The 15986-nt window shown below is 41.4% G+C and overlaps 1 protein-coding gene across 2 annotated transcripts in view; it reads left to right on the top strand.

The window, feature by feature from the left end:
* The window catches only part of LOC138755667 (KAT8 regulatory NSL complex subunit 1-like), a 221979-nt gene that overhangs the window by 189735 nt on the left and 16258 nt on the right, over positions 1-15986 (top strand). For both annotated transcript variants that reach the window (XM_069922059.1, XM_069922060.1), the window contains 3 exons: positions 3305-3423; positions 10143-10203; positions 10302-10414. In XM_069922059.1, coding sequence (XP_069778160.1) covers positions 3305-3423; positions 10143-10203; positions 10302-10414 — 293 coding nt within the window. The remainder of the gene's footprint in view (positions 1-3304; positions 3424-10142; positions 10204-10301; positions 10415-15986) is intronic.

Here is a 15986-nt window from a genome sequence, read left to right on the forward strand (position 1 = left end):
CAAATATGTTAATGGTAAGAGGAAAGCTAGAGACAAAATTGGTCCCTTAGAAAATCAGAGTGGAAAACTGTGTGTGGAACCTAGAGAAATGGGGGAGATATTGAACAGTTTCTTTTCTTCGGTATTCACTAAGGAGAAGGATATTGGGAGATGTGGGATAAAAAAAGCAAATTGGGTAAATATGGGGAATATAGAGATTACAAAAGGTGTAGTTTTAAGGCTTTTGAAGAATATAAAGGTGGATAAGTCTCCGGGACCAGACGGGATCTTCCCCAGGACATTGAGAGAAGTGAAGGAGGAAATAGCAGAGGCTCTGGCGGTAATTTTTCAAATGTCATTAGATATGGGGATAGTGCCGGAGGATTGGCGCATTGCGCATGTGGTTCCGTTATTTAAAAAGGGTTCAAGGAGGAAGCCTGGCAACTATCGGCCTGTAAGTTTGACGTCTGTGGTAGGTAAATTAATGGAGAAAATTCTTAGAGATAGTACTTATAAACATCTGGATAGACAGGGTCTGATCAGGAGCACTCAACATGGATTTGTGGGAGGAAGGTCATGTTTGACCAATCTGATTGAATTTTTTGAAGAGGTGACTAGGAATGTGGATGAGGGTAGCGCAGTGGATGTTGTCTATATGGACTTCAGTAAGGCCTTCGATAAGGTACCACATGGAAGGTTAGTTAGGAAGGTGCAGTCTTTAGGTATAAATTTTGAGATAGTCAAATGGATTGAACATTGGCTGAAAGGGAGAGGCCAGAGAGTGGTAGTGGATAATTGTCTGTCAGGTTGGAGGCCGGTGACCAGTGGTGTGCCTCAAGGATCTGTATTGGGCCCATTGTTGTTCGTTATATACATTAATGATCTAGATGATGGGGTGGTGAATTGGATTAGTAAATATGCAGACGATACTAAGATAGGTGGAATAGTGGATAATGAAGAAGGTTTTCAAGGATTGCAGAGGGATTTGGGCTGCTTAGAAAAGTGGGCTGAAAAATGGCAGATGGAATTTAATGCTGATAAGTGTGAGGTGCTTCATTTTGGTAAGAAGAATCAGAATAGGACATATGTGGTAAATGGGAGAGCATTGAGGAATACAGAAGAGCAGAAAGATTTAGGAGTGACGGTACATCGTTCCCTGAAGGTAGAAACTCACGTGAATAGGGTGGTGAAGAAGGCTTTTAGTATGCTGGCCTTTATCAATCATTGCATGGAATATAGGAGTTGGGAGGTGATGTTGAGATTGTATAAGACGTTGGTGCGGCCTAATTTGGAGTTCTGTGTGCAGTTCTGGTCGCCTAATTATAGGAATGATATAAACAGAGTGGAGAGAGTGCAGAGAAGGTTTACCAGAATGTTGCCTGGGTTTAAGCATCTGGAGTATGGGGGAGAGATTGGACAGATTGGGTCTTTATTCTTTGGAGCGTAGAAGGTTGAGAGGGGATTTGATAGAAGTATTTAAGATTATGAAAGGGATAGACAGAATGGATGTGGATAGACTATTTCCGTTAAGAGGAGGAAAGTTTAAAACAAGAGGACATGAGTTAAGAATTAAGGGGCAGAGGTTTAGAGGTAACATGAGGGGGAACTTCTTTACTCAGAGAGTGGTAGCTGTGTGGAATGATCTTCCGGGAGAAATAGTGGCGGCGGAGTCAATTGTATTATTTAAGAAAAGGTTGGACAGGTATATGGATGAGAAGAAGATGGAGGGTTATGGGCATTGTGCAGGGAGGTGGGATAGAAAGGGGTGTTTGGTTCGGTGCGGACTGGAACGGCCTAATGGCCTGTTTCCGTGCTGTAATTGTTATGTTATGTTATGTTAATGAAACTTCAAGAAGCAGTAAGAATTGAACCTTATTGTTACATGGTTTTCCTAGTTATGAGATGCTGTATTTTGTGCACATTAGTTTGTTGAATGTTTAAATGCATTTGTATTTATTTCAAAATCATTTTGGTTTTCCTTTGGTCCCAGGAAAGTGTTTTGATTGGCTCTGATGTTGACTAATTGATGTATAGGTTGGGCTCAATACCAATTAGACTGCTTTCACAGGAAAATCGTAAACATATAAATGTTAATATTCAAAACATGAATGGTCCACCTTAGAGAACTGTTTTAGCAAGTAAGGAATTTGAAATTGTAACTGTTTTACCATTTCAGGATGTCATATAATGATACCCAATGAACAGTTTTTCAAGTGACTCTTGTAAGGGAGATAAGATGGCCAGTTAAAGCACAACATAATTCGTAAATTCTAACTTGCTTGAGGAGTCAGTCTTAGCAAATACACAAATTCACATGCTCCCATATCATCGGTTAAATACATTTACAGAATCTGTGTATTCCTCACTTAAATGGTATGGCACTGACTTGGCTACATTTCAAAGGTTTTATACATGGGAATTAAGAGACATCTAGACCTATAATTTAGTTGTGCCATTTTTTTAAGGTACCCTCAGCCCCATTTTTCTGCAAGAAATCATGATTTCTATTTTGAATTAACTCTGTGATTGATCCTCCAAAGCCATCTGTGGTTGGGAATTCCAAAGATTCATTACTTTTTGAATTTTCCCTTATCTTAGACCAAAATACCTGGCCCCTTACACTGACTCTAAGTTCTGTGCTATTGGGTATTGCGGTTGGTTTGGGGATGAGGGGTGGGTGATGGGGAACGGTTAGTGGTAGAGGCCTGCTGAGATCAGGTTAGACAGTAATTTTGTTTGTTGCTATTGAGTCTAAATGCTGGAACTCCATTCCTAAAACTCTAAGTGTACTTTTCCCTGAAGAGCTGTAATGGCTCAAGAAAGTGATTAACCACTATTTTGTCAAGGCCATTTACTGACACAATACATTCTGGTGGAAGCAGCAAGAATAATCAAAATTTTTTAAATTTTTTTTAAATTTAAATATTTTTTTAAAATTTTGGTTTTATTTTCTATTTGAACATCTCCAGAGCTCCATCTGGTGTCCCAATTTGACAAAACAAGCCTTTTTTAAAAATTTAGACATGCAGCACGGTAACAGGCTCTTTCAGTTCACAAAGCTGTGCTGCCCAAATACCCCACTTAACTTACAGCCCCCATACGTTTTGAAAGGTGGGAGGAACTGGAGCACCTGAAGGAAATCGACACAGACACAGGGAGAATGTCCAAACTCCTTCCAGACAGTGACGGATTCAAAACCAGGTCGAGGTCCTGTAATAGCATTGAGCTAACCACCATGCTAATTATTATCACCCAAGAGTATTGCAATGATTAATCTACCAAGAGGCTGAAATTGATGTCTTTGCTTTTCACTCTTTTCCTGCAGTCTGCGCGACGGAGAAGAGGTGAAAGTTCATTTGACATAAATAACATTGTTATTCCCATGTCAATGGCTGCAGCAGCTAGAGTGGAAAAGCTTCAGTACAAGGAGATCCTAACACCAAGGTAACATTATGATAGTGGAGAAGTGGAACAATGAATTTATGTTGAAGCTGATTCCACGTACTCTTCTCTCTTCCCAGAACCAGGAAAGTGTTACCCTTGTCCTCACTTTCCATTCTTCCAGTTATCATGTTAATCCACAATGTTATATAAATAACCTTCATTATCTTTGACCTGATACCTTTGTCTATCTTATCTCCTTTCAGCATTCTCAAGAAACAGTTGCTCTTTTTACTCCTCATAGTAACTTTCTGTGCAATTTACAGGAGTTGCAACACCTCCCCTTTAATTTGCACTCTCCTATAATCCAGGGCTCTCAGCACATTTTCTGTGAAAATCAGTTATTACCCGTACTTTTAATACTATTTAATACAATGTATTTATTGGTCTTGATATGATCTGCACATTGTTGAGACTAAGCTTTTTGAGATACCTCCATTTAATTTGTGAGTCGCCTGTCATTTTAATGTTCCATTTAATTTCTTCCCTGACGTTTGTCCTCAGCATTCTGCATTATTCCAACCAAGCTCATAAGCTCAGGAAACACTGTCTTACCTAATAGAACATTCTTCGTCAATCTGCAATTATATCTTTCTTAAGGGAAAAAGAGGACCATCTACGATCCTACCTAGGTGTAGTGACGTGGAGATGCTAATTCGACAGAGAATATGTGTAAATTTATCTCTTAAGATGTATTTACTTCCAAAGTGAGAGCCCAAAGCCTGGCTTACGCAGGTCAAGGGAAAGATTGGAGTTGGACTTTGGCACAACAATCATTGAAGAATGATGGCAAGACCTGTGTCTGGGCAGTATGACTGGAGTCATCAATGCCAGATACAGGTTGGTTTAATATAATTTCTTTCACCAGCTGTATCTCACACCACAAAAATTACATAAATCAAAGCCAGAAATTTCAGAAATGTACTTTAATGTACTTTAGGTGTGTTGTAGAGATTGGAATCTTTGTCCACGCCACCTGGCTATGTACAAGAATGAGATCCTTCTGGGAAGACCTGGGGGACATTCTGAAAAAAATTACAAAAGTGGATTTTCCACAGAATCCTGAAAGGTATCTTCTGGGAGATATTGGGGACCTGAGTTTTAGACTGTCCAAATACCAAATTCAGTTCATTAAGGTCACCCTGTCGATAGCCAGGAAGTGAATAGCAGTTACGACTCCCAATTAAATATCACACGATGGAATATGGAAATGCAGAATTGCATTCCCTTGGAGAAAATCACATATAATCTAAGGAGTAAATATGACAGATTTGTTAGAATGTGGCAACCCTATTTGAAATACATTGGCACACAGATTTGATTAGCTCCCCCACTTCAAAATATGGGCACTGTTACAATCCGTCCTAGCAGGTAAATGAGTGGAATTAAGAAAGTAGAACGTGACGCAAATAACGTGCTTTTCTAGTTTTGTTTTAATTCTTTTACTCCTTTCCTTTGTTTTTCCTAGTTTTCTGTAGGTTTTTTATCCTAAATTTCTCTAGGGGTCGTGGACCCCACTAGTATTTGTATCTGTATAATTTATATGACCGCATATACTGGGAAAGGGGGAATGGGGAGGGGGGAATAAATGCAGACTATATGTTCTATGAGTGTTGAAAGGGATTGTGTTGTTCGAATTTTTATGAATCTATGAAAATCAAAAATAAAATATTCAAAAAAAAGACAATGTCTTACCCTTTGTCTTGGTACATAACAGGTTGAACAATTTCAGTATTTCAAGCATTGTTATTTCTGATTTCTGTTAGTCACTTCATCTTTTTATTTCTCTTCCAGAATGATCTTCTGTTTCCTTATTATGATTTTTCCATTTTCTTGCCTCTCCCTTAAATTTTCTACTCAGAATTCTCTTTCTCTTTTTTTTTTTTTTTTTTAAATTTTTTTATTTTTCACACCATAAATCACATTAGCCATGATATACACTATTTCTTTTCACACATATACAGTGACTTTTTCTCCCCCCCCCCCCTTTCCTCCCAAACCACCCCCCCACCCCCCCCTCTCATCCATTTTAGGTATACAATCTAGGTTGCATTAATCCAGTCAGACAATGTTGTCATTCAACAAAATTACACCAGAAATTCTACTGAGTCCATTCTTTTCTTTCCTTCTCCTTCTATCAACTTAGGTAATGTTTGTCCCCGGTAGGTTTTCGCTATTGTATTTAATGTAAGGCTCCTATACTTGTTCGAATATTTCAATATTATTTCTTAACCAATATGTTATTTTTTTTTCTAATGGAATACATTTATTCATTTAAATTTGGTAGTTTCTTCCTTTTAATTTGGTTATGTATTCCATTAATATTTAAAGACATATAGTTCAGCGTAGCCCTTTTATATTTTGTTTATCTTCTCTTTCCGTTTTTCCATCATTACCTTTCCTCCTTTTCCATTTCTGTTTTCTTATTTTCAACTCTTCATAAGACAACATTCCTACAACATCTAACATTTTCCTTATTCTCCTATTTCTATCTTATTTATCCCCAATCTCCCCTTCACCTCCTGAGTTGTCCTTTATCCCTTGTTGGACAACCACATCTCCCCTCTCCATTTGGATTTGCGAATCCACTCGCAAGCGTCAACTGATTGTGCAGTGACCGCTATTTCCCCCCACCCCGCCTCCCCCAGAAAAGATTTCACTTTTCATATGTCACAAAGGTCCCTCTTTTAATTCCCTCCTTATTCTCTCTATTCCATTACCTTCCCTTATTAATTCTTGTCTATACTATCTATATTTTCCTCTAAGTACAGATACATTCATGTATGCTCATTGTCTCTATTCACTCTTATACCTCTTTACCTGCATACATATCAATCGTGATCATTTTTACTCTCATTACCCGTCTTCATCCCTCAGTCTATTTTTGTCTTTACCCACATACATATCAGTCGTGATCATTTTAACTCTCATTACCCGTCTTCCTCCCTCAGTCTATTTTTGTAATTGTTCTGCAAATTTTCGTGCTTCTTCTGGATCCGAGAATAGTCTGTTTTGCTGTCCTGGAATAAATATTTTCAATACCGCTGGATGCTTTAGTATAAATTTATACCCTTTCTTCCATAAAATCGCCTTTGCTGTATTGAACTCTTTTCTCTTCTTTAGGAGTTCAAAACTTATATCTGGATAAATGAAGATTTTTTGCCCTTTATACTCCAGTGGTTTGTTGCCCTCTTTTACTTTTTCCATTGTCTTCTCCAGTACCTTTTCTCTTGTAGTATATCTTAGGAATTTTACTACAATAGATCTTGGTTTTTGTTGTGGTTGTGGTTTAGAGGCCAATACTCTATGTGCCCTTTCTATTTCCATTTCATGCTGTAGTTCTGGACATCCTAGGGTCTTAGGAATCCACTCTTTTATAAACTCCCTCATATTCTTGCCTTCTTCATCTTCCTTAAGGCCCACTATCTTTATGTTATTTCTTCTGTTATGGTTTTCCATTGTATCTATTTTTTGAGCTAGTAGTTCTTGTGTCTCTTTAGTTTTTTTATTAGATTTCTCCAATTTCTTTTTTAAGTCTTCTACCTCCATTTCTGCTGCTACTGCCCGCTCTTCCATCTTGTCCATTTTTTTTCCCATTTCTGTTAAGGTCATCTCCATTTTAATTATTTTCTCCTCTGTGTTGTTTATTCTTTTTCTTAAATCCTTAAATTCCTGTGTTTGCCATTCTTTAAATGATTCCATGTATCCTCTAATAAGAGCAAGTATATCCTTTACCTTGCCTCTCTTTTCTTCTTCTATTTCACCATACTCTTCCTCTTCTTCTTCCTCTGGGTTGACCATCTGTTGTTTCTTTGTTGCCCTTTCCTCCTCTTCTATCTTGTTTCTATTGTCTTCTGTGGTCTCTTCTTGCTGCAGGTGTTCTGCAGCTGTCGTTGCCGGCTGTGGAGATCGACTCCCCAGCTGGTCCCCCCTCCCGTCGGTGTGTTTTTTTTCATTCGCATCGCGCATGCGCGAAACTTCGCGCATGCGCGGTTGCGCACTTTTGTTCGGCTCTGCGAGCCATTTTTGTAGTCCATTATTTACCGACCTGAGGGAGCGGGTTTCTCTCTCCGCAGCGGGCCTCTTCGGACAGGTAAGGCCTTCACCTTTTTCCTCCTTTGTCTTCTCTTCCTCTCTTCTTACCGTTGCTTTCGACTTTTCTTTTTTTGTCGCCATCTTCTTTCCACCTTTATACTCACTTTTCTGTAACTTTTATTTCTGTGCCTTTGTGTTTTCTCTTGTTTTTCCCGACTTTTCTGGAGAGGGCTGGAGTTCACCGTCCGGCCACTACTCCATCACGTGACTCCTCCCCAGAATTCTCTTTCTCTCTGCATCTTAAGCCTTGTTTATTTCTAAATTTTCCGTGATCTTTTGGAAGGACATCAACTGAAATGTCAACTTTGATTTTCCCCCAAAGATGCTTCTAGATCTATGGTCTATATATACAGCATTTTCAGTTGATATTTCAAATAATGATAGAGATATATGTGAGGAATGTTGGGCCTGGCCTATGTAAAACTTACAATTTTCATAAAACTGTCACTTGAACAGATGACAATGCATTAAACGATGTAGGATGACAATGCATTAAATGATGTAGTAAACTCCTCTGAAGTGGCTGCCTCGCACATATGCTGAAGCCCGAGTTCGGACGTGTTTGATGGCATAATTTTACTCTTCTGCCAGGAGCTACTTTCTTGAAGATAAGATCCGTTGTGTGGTTGTAGTCATACACAGCTGTCAAAAATTTGCTGCCAAAAACTCTGTATGTAGCCAATTATAGCATACAATTCTGCTGATCAAGGTAGTTTTCTGCTGCTTCCCCAAGTACCTGCATGTCATAATGGAGCCTCTGTAGACTCCAAATGTTTCAAAAGAAATTAGGTAGTTGCTTGTAGAAAGATAAAAGTGAAAAGATTGAAACAATGTGCAGGCAAATAGAAGTGACTTGTGGATCTGATGATGATCTTGCAGTTCTATAATATTCCATGATTCCACTATTTCACTCATGTGATTTCTCATCCCTCCTGTAATAAGCTTCTGACCTTTGCTTAATGAATTCGCAATGACATTAAAACAAAGCCTTTTACTAAAGATTCAAGATTATTTTATTTTCATGTAATAAAACAGAGTGTGATATTACAGGAAATTTCCTTTAGCCTATCAAAAGGCAAATAAAGATTCGCGATCAGCAAAAATTACCCAGCACCCCTTACAGACAGAGAAGCAAAAATGAGTCCCCTCCAGGGTCACTGAATGTCCATTGTTTTGCCTCCAGTGCACCTGCAGCCACACAGCCTCTGGTCCAAACCATCAGCAACCCGAACTTGTGACGAACTAATTGACCCCCCCCCCATTAGTACTAACACAGGAACAGCAATGGAAGATTTGTCAGACAGTGGTAAATTCAAAATAATAGTTTTTATTAAACTATTAATCACATAACCGTTCTCATTTAATTCTAAATGTACTTAACTCATAACTTAAACCCCACTATGCGCAAATGTAATTGTATAAATGTGTGTGTGTGTATTAAAAGTCCAAACTATTTCAAGAATCTGAAAGGTTGAGTCTGAAAGGTTATTTTTAAGGCCCAGTACTTTAAAGTCTTGTTGAACTTGAAGATCTATTAAATTGTGGTTTAGACGTAATTACGAAATGTCAAGTTCTTGTAAATTGTTGCTTGAAGCAGTAATGAAGTGTTTGTAACACTGACTCAGTCCTTAGACTGTTCAAACTCACAAATCTTGTTGAGTTATTTCCCCAGGAAGAGATTTCTTCCCTAACTCTCACACTGCTGATCTTCAACTCCCTCCATTGTTCTTGAATAATTAAGACCCACTTCAGATCCATTAATTCTATCTTTCCAAGATGATCATTCTTTCTGAGTTCAATGGTGTATTTGTAAGTGTGCTGACTTGTGTGTGACCCTGTTTTAGCTCATAACTAACTTATTAAGAATACATATACAATATTTTAACTATAATTTACTAAGATATTTTTATAAGATAAAGAGCTTAACCTTAACCTAAATATTACTATTAACACAGATCCATTACAAGCTCCTCTGATACAATCAGGAAACCTCCACCACCCTTTTACATCCTGGCTCCGATATCTCATATCCTCTCAGCCAGTCTCAATCCATACTTCACCAGTTCACCAGGTGTGAGTCCTTTTCCTCAGTCGCCTGCAGCCTGCTCAAGTTTCTTGCCTCGAGCCTATGTGTTATTCAGCTTCAGAACCCCTCACTGGTCCACCGCTGAGGTCAATGTCCTGAGAGTCATCTCCTCTGGTTTTCCTCAGACTTTGGAGATGGGGTGGGGAGTGGGGAGGGAGGTGGTCTCCCTGTTTTCTGCTGCCTTGTATCAGTCCTCCACTTCCCCGGAGTCTGCAACCCCTTGTGGCCGCAGCCAGACTCTACGAATTGCAGGATTTTAAAACTAAACCACTGTTCACTCATTCAACTGGCTGTTTGTAGCCTGTATAGAATCGATGGCAGTGGGACTGGGCATTTGGAACAGCGGGGGATAGCTGAATCTTTACTCCCCACTCCTCATGGGTCCACACCAACAGCAGCACTGCCATTTTTCACCATAGTTGGACTCATAGTTCAAATTACTAAAGCTAAATGCTGCAGAGATTGGAAATCTGAAATAAAAATAGAAAAGGACTTGGAAGGTATTAACTTCATATTACCCATTCCTGTTTATTTTTGGCAGTTGGCGAGTTGCAGATATCGAACAGTCAATGCAGCAGGATTCCAACCCAGAGGATGACCAGGTAATTGAAGTTTTAGTAAGTCCACATTATATTTCCTTATTTATTTTAGTTTACTATTTGTTTTTAAGTTCTTATATTGTCCTTTCTTAAATATGTAGTATGAGGATATGTCTGATGAAGCCTTTCTCAATCGTCATTCCAAATGTGAGGAAATGGAACGTTCCAGATGGTGCTTATGGTCGTCATCCAGCTCTGCAAGGCGAGGAAGCAGGTAGCCTTCATCAGAAGTTTTAATATTAATTCTGATTTAAAATTCATATTAATTTTGGATTGCGTTATTAGTGCTCAAGAACTGGTGTGTGTCATAGGACGATACCAAAAAATGCCCTAATTTTCCCATTCTCTCAAAAACCTAAATCATCACATTAAAATTCCCACAATTTCTGCCTCCCCGCATAGTCCATGTCACCACATTCACTTCCCTTTTGAAAAGTAGATCAATCAAAACTGCCAGAGCATTTATCTATCTACCTACCTATCCATCTTCATGATTTGAAACTTTGTTCCCTTGTAAAGTAACAAAAATGGTCCATTTGTCCCCTGATTTAGATCATCGTCATTTTATTTCATTATATAGTTTTCAATCTGGAATGGAAGCAATCCTATCATCAGATAAATGTTATAAATTTCTATGGTACAGATTTAATGAAACTTGATATATTTTCACTTTGTTTTTGATAAGGGATAGAATGTTTAATTAACAGTGCCGTGCAGAAAATATAATTTCTATGATGTTCACAGCAGAACAAGTTTGGTAATTTATCAATTTTGTATTCTTGATGTTTTTCTCCTTTCTTATTTTTGTATTCATCCTCATTAAGTGAATGACTACTTGTAAAGAACAAAACTCTGAAACAGGATTAATTTAACTCAATTTTTAGTTACAGTGGACCATTTAGTTTGCTTAACACTGTGAATTTCTGTGATTCTGAATAGCTCCTCATTTGCCAGCCTGCCTTCCTTATCTATCCTTCGTGTTTAGTTTATCGACTTCTTTTAATTTGGTTACATTAGATAACTCCAGCCTCCTGATTTTTATCCCAGTCTCCAAATTACATAATATCCAGTAACTCTTGATAAGCTGTGCTTTGGCAATTTTATTTCAGGATTGCTGAACCTTGTTTATATTGAGATCCCATGAAATAAATGTACCCAGCTCAAGAAAATAGGAGTAGGCCACCATTGCTATTCTTTATCATCATCAAATAAACTCTTCTTATTTACTTTTCAAAATATCAGCAGAAAGTCTGACTGTCTTTTCCTGACCAAATCACTCACATTTTCTGGGTAATGGTCTTGAAAACTTTCTCTGAACTGCTTCCAATGCATTATTATCATTCCTTCAAATAGGAGACCAACACAGTACAGGAGTTCAGTGCCTATTATAACAGAAATATAATCTCCCTACTTTTGTAATCAATTCCCTTCACAATGAACAATTCTGTTTGGTTAGCTTTAATAATTATTTCTCTTCATACTTGCTTTTAATAAATTATGGACTAAGGCTTCTTTCTGCTTCTCAAATCTCTACCATTTCTCGACATTTGAGTTCCAGGCTCAAGGATGTCAATGAGCTGTTGGAGAATATTCTCAAAGGGGAGGGTGAGCTTCCTGAATTTGTTGTATATGTTGGTACAAACAACACAGGGAGAGTAAGGAAGCCCCACACAATGAGTTTTGGAGGTTATGTAAAAAATTGAGGAAAACCTCAAGGCTATTGATCTCCGGATTAATGATCTTTAAAACGTAAATGGGTTGTAGGTTAATTGTGGTATTTGGCCGGCTCAGGTTCACAGGCCAGAATGGCATGTTGCCATGCTGTAAGTCTACATTTTAAAGAAAAATTTACACTGGTTCTTTCTATGAATTAGTGAGGTCAGTAAGAGGAAGATAGTCCAGATGAATTTGTGGCTGAATAGCTACTGCAGGAGTTAGGGATTCAGATTTTTGTATCATTGGGAGCTCTTTTGGGGGAAAGGCAAGAGGGACTCACTTGAACCAAAGAGGCACCAACATCCTGAAGGCAAGTTCACTCAGGTTACACAAGTGGATTTAAACTAGATTGGCAGGACAGAGGCAGATGAGAGATTAGAAGTTTGTAGGGACGGTGATGGGATGAAGTTCAGTGGGCAGAAGAAAGGCTGAGAGTAAGGTAGAACTTTTGGACCTATTTTAATGCAGGAAGTTTTTCATGTAAAGTAAATGAATTTAGCGCATGGATAAAGTAATGTGACTGAGAGTGGTAGCCATTATGGAAACCAACTTAAGAGAGGGCCAGGACATGCAGCTCAACATTCCAGATACACGTGTTTCAGGAGGGATAGAAATTGGAATAATGTGAGGGGATGTTACATCAGTGGTCGAGGGTGATATTGGGGATGGATAAGCTCATGAGGCTATATGAATGGAGCTGAGGAACAAGAAAGAAATAATCACTATGATGGGAGTGTACTACAGCTCCTAAAGTAGCAAATATGCCAGAGATTGTTGCCATTGTTTGTGAAATATGGTTGATATAGCAGGGGACTACAAAATCTGCATTCCAGAAATTTGGACCACCTCAGAATCCAGACTTTTCAAAAACACTCAAACTTTTTAAATTTAGTGGGCTTTTGCTAATGAATAAACTGTGGTGGTGCACATCACTGACAACAGGCGAACCGGCTCCACGTGTTATGGTCGCAGCAGCAGAGCAGCCGCGTCAAGATGGCACTGCCAGGGTCGTTTTATCTGCCAGCTGGGTCCACATGCCCGCAGGGCAACATGACGCCGTTTCCAGCATGAGGGCGCGACTTACCCATAGCCTTATAAGGCGCAGCATGGGAAGTTTCAATAAACAACTGGAGTGCAAATAAGCCCACCAACTACTGGACTCGTTTTTCCTGACTCCATTTAGCTGCCGCTACACTGGTGACGTTGACGGGTCCAGACGCCTCTGGACTCAACAGTATGGACGGTGCAGCAGTCAGTGCAGCTGCTCTCGAGCTCCCAACTTTCTGGAAACTTCGCACATGCACTTTGTTTGGACAGGCAGAAGCACAGTTCTAGATAAAGCAGACTCCACCGAGTACTACCATATTGTCAGCTCCCTGGACCAAGAAACGGCAGCCAGAGTGGACAACCTCACAGAACCCACTGGAGGAAGGTAAATACTCCGCATTGAAGTCGCTGCTCATCAGCACCTATGGGCTCTCCAGACGCCAGAGAGCAGCCAGGTTCATGCACCTGGACAGCCTAGGAGACAGAACGCCATCTTCCTTCATGGACGAAATGCTCACGCTGGCAGAGGGCCACAAGCCCTGCCTCATGTTTGAATAGGCATTCTTAGAACAGATGCCGAATGTTATCCAGTTGCTTCTAGTGGATGTGCATTTCAGTGACCCCGCAAGGTAACAGCAAAGGTAGACATCCTCTGGTGAACCAAAAGGGAGAACGAATACGCCATGAATCAGCTGACACGCATCCAGACAGAGCAGCAGCCCAAAACCCAACCAAGCAGGGATCAGCCATGTCCTTGTAAGCCAACAGAGGCACGATGGTGTTTCTACTACCAGCGCTGGGAAGCAGAAGCCCGTAAATGCAAGCATCCCTGCGCTTTTCTGGGAAACACCTAGGCCATCCGCCACTAATGGATTCGGCAGCTGGCCATGCAAGCAACCTACTGCATGTAACAAACAAGACCATGGGCTGCTGGTTCCTCGTCAATACAGGGACAGAGCTCAGTGTCATTCCACCAACGCCACCAGAGACCCGAGCACGACATGCGGGCCCACCCTGCAGATGGCCAACAACACCGCTGTAAAGACCTTCAGAACGCGACAAGTGCCGATGCGCCTCAGCGACGAGACTTTCCACTGGAATTTCACAGTGGAGAAGCCGCTCCTTGGCACAGATTTCCTCCAAGCTCACAGCCTGCTCGTGGACCTCAAAGCTAAACCCCTGGTGCACTTCCAGACAATCCAACTCACTGCCACCAGTGCACAGAACCAGTAAATGGTCACAGTACAAGTACAGTCCCATTTTGACCAAATTTCCTTCCATCCTCAGGCCCCAGTTCACTTCCACGATGCCGAGACACAGAGTGCAGCACCACAACTTGATGCAGGGCTCCCCCTTCCACGTGAAGGCCAGACGCCTTCCCCCAGACAAGCTGCAGCTAGCTAAAGAGGAGTTCAAACTTATGGAGGAACTGAGGATCATCCGCAGATCTGACAGCCTGTGGGCCTCCCTCTGCACTTGGTACCCAAGGCCACAGGGGGCCGGTAACCTTGTGGGGACTACTAGTGCCTCAACGATTCAACTACCCCAGACCACTAACTACCCAGTCCCCCATATACAGGATTTCACAGCCAACCTACACAGCACGACCATTTTCTCTAAAATCGACTTGGTATGAGGCTACCACAAATCCCTGTCCACTCAGACAACATCGGGAAGACGGCCATCATCATATTTTTCGGACTCTTCGAGTTCCTGCGCATGCCTTTTGGACTTAAAAACGCAGCGCAGATCTTCCAGCGCCTCATGGATGCAGTGGGCGGAGATCTGCACTTTGTTTTCATCTACCTGGATGACATCCTCATCGGCAACGGGAACCACCAGGAACATGTTACCCACCTACGCAAACTCTACTCCCGCCTGGCTGACTTTGACCTCGTGGTCAACCCAGCAAAGTGCCAGTTTGGCCAGGAGGTGATTGACTTCCTAGGCTACAGGATCACCAGGGACAGAGCGACACTATTGTCAGAGAAGGTGGAGGGCATTCGGCAGCACGCTCAAGGGCCTTTAGGAATTCCCCTATAGCACGAATCATGCACCCCCCCCGCCCCCTTTGCCATGATGACCTCCAAACAGAAGGACTTGGCCTGAAGCGAGGAGGTAGCCATGGCTTTTGAAAGGACCAAGGAGGCTCTAGCCCATGCCACGTTGCTGGTCCACCTCAGAACGGACGTTCCCACCTCCTTGACAGTCGATGTATTGGGCACAGCAATGGGGGCATACTCGAACAGCTGGTCAAGGGGCATTGGAGGCCACTTACCTTCTTCAGTGCCATTTGCATTTCCCCCTCCCCCCCCAAGTTAAAAATACTGTATTTTTGACCAGGAACTCCTCGCAGTCATTCATTCCCGTTCTTCCCTGAAGGCAGGCCTTTCACCATGTTTACTGACCACAAACCCCTCACCTACTCCGAAAATTTCTAACCCCTGGTCGGCACACCTGCAACACCACTTGGGCATACGTCTCGGAATTCACCACCAATATTCAACACCTCTCTAGCAAGGAGAATGTCATTGCCGATGCCCTCTCAAGGCCGGCTGTTCAATCATTGGCACCAGGCTTGCACAGGCACAAGAAGATGACGCGGAGACCCAGACGTTTTGCACAGCCATCACCAGCCTCTGCTTCGAAGACATCTCCTTGCCAGACAGCGGCCACACCCTGCTCTGCGATTTGTCCACCAGCCAGCCCCAACCAGTCTTTCTGGGTCAATAGAGATGACGGGTTTTCCACTCCATCCATGACCTCTTGCACCTGTCCATCAAGACCACAGCACACATGGTCGCTGCATGGTTTGTATGGCACAGCTTATAAAAACAGGTCGCTGTGTGGACCCGCACTTACCAGCAAAGTCCACAGGCACACTATCGCCGTTTCTGGGGAGGGGGGAGAGTGTTGTGTGGCGGTGCACATCACTGACAGTAGGCAAACTGGCTCCATATGTTACGGTCACGGCAGCAGAGCAGCTGCATCAAGATGGCGCCACCAGGGTAATCTTTTCTACC

Source organism: Narcine bancroftii, chromosome 2 (assembly GCF_036971445.1).
Source record: "Narcine bancroftii isolate sNarBan1 chromosome 2, sNarBan1.hap1, whole genome shotgun sequence".
NCBI lineage: Eukaryota > Metazoa > Chordata > Chondrichthyes > Torpediniformes > Narcinidae > Narcine > Narcine bancroftii.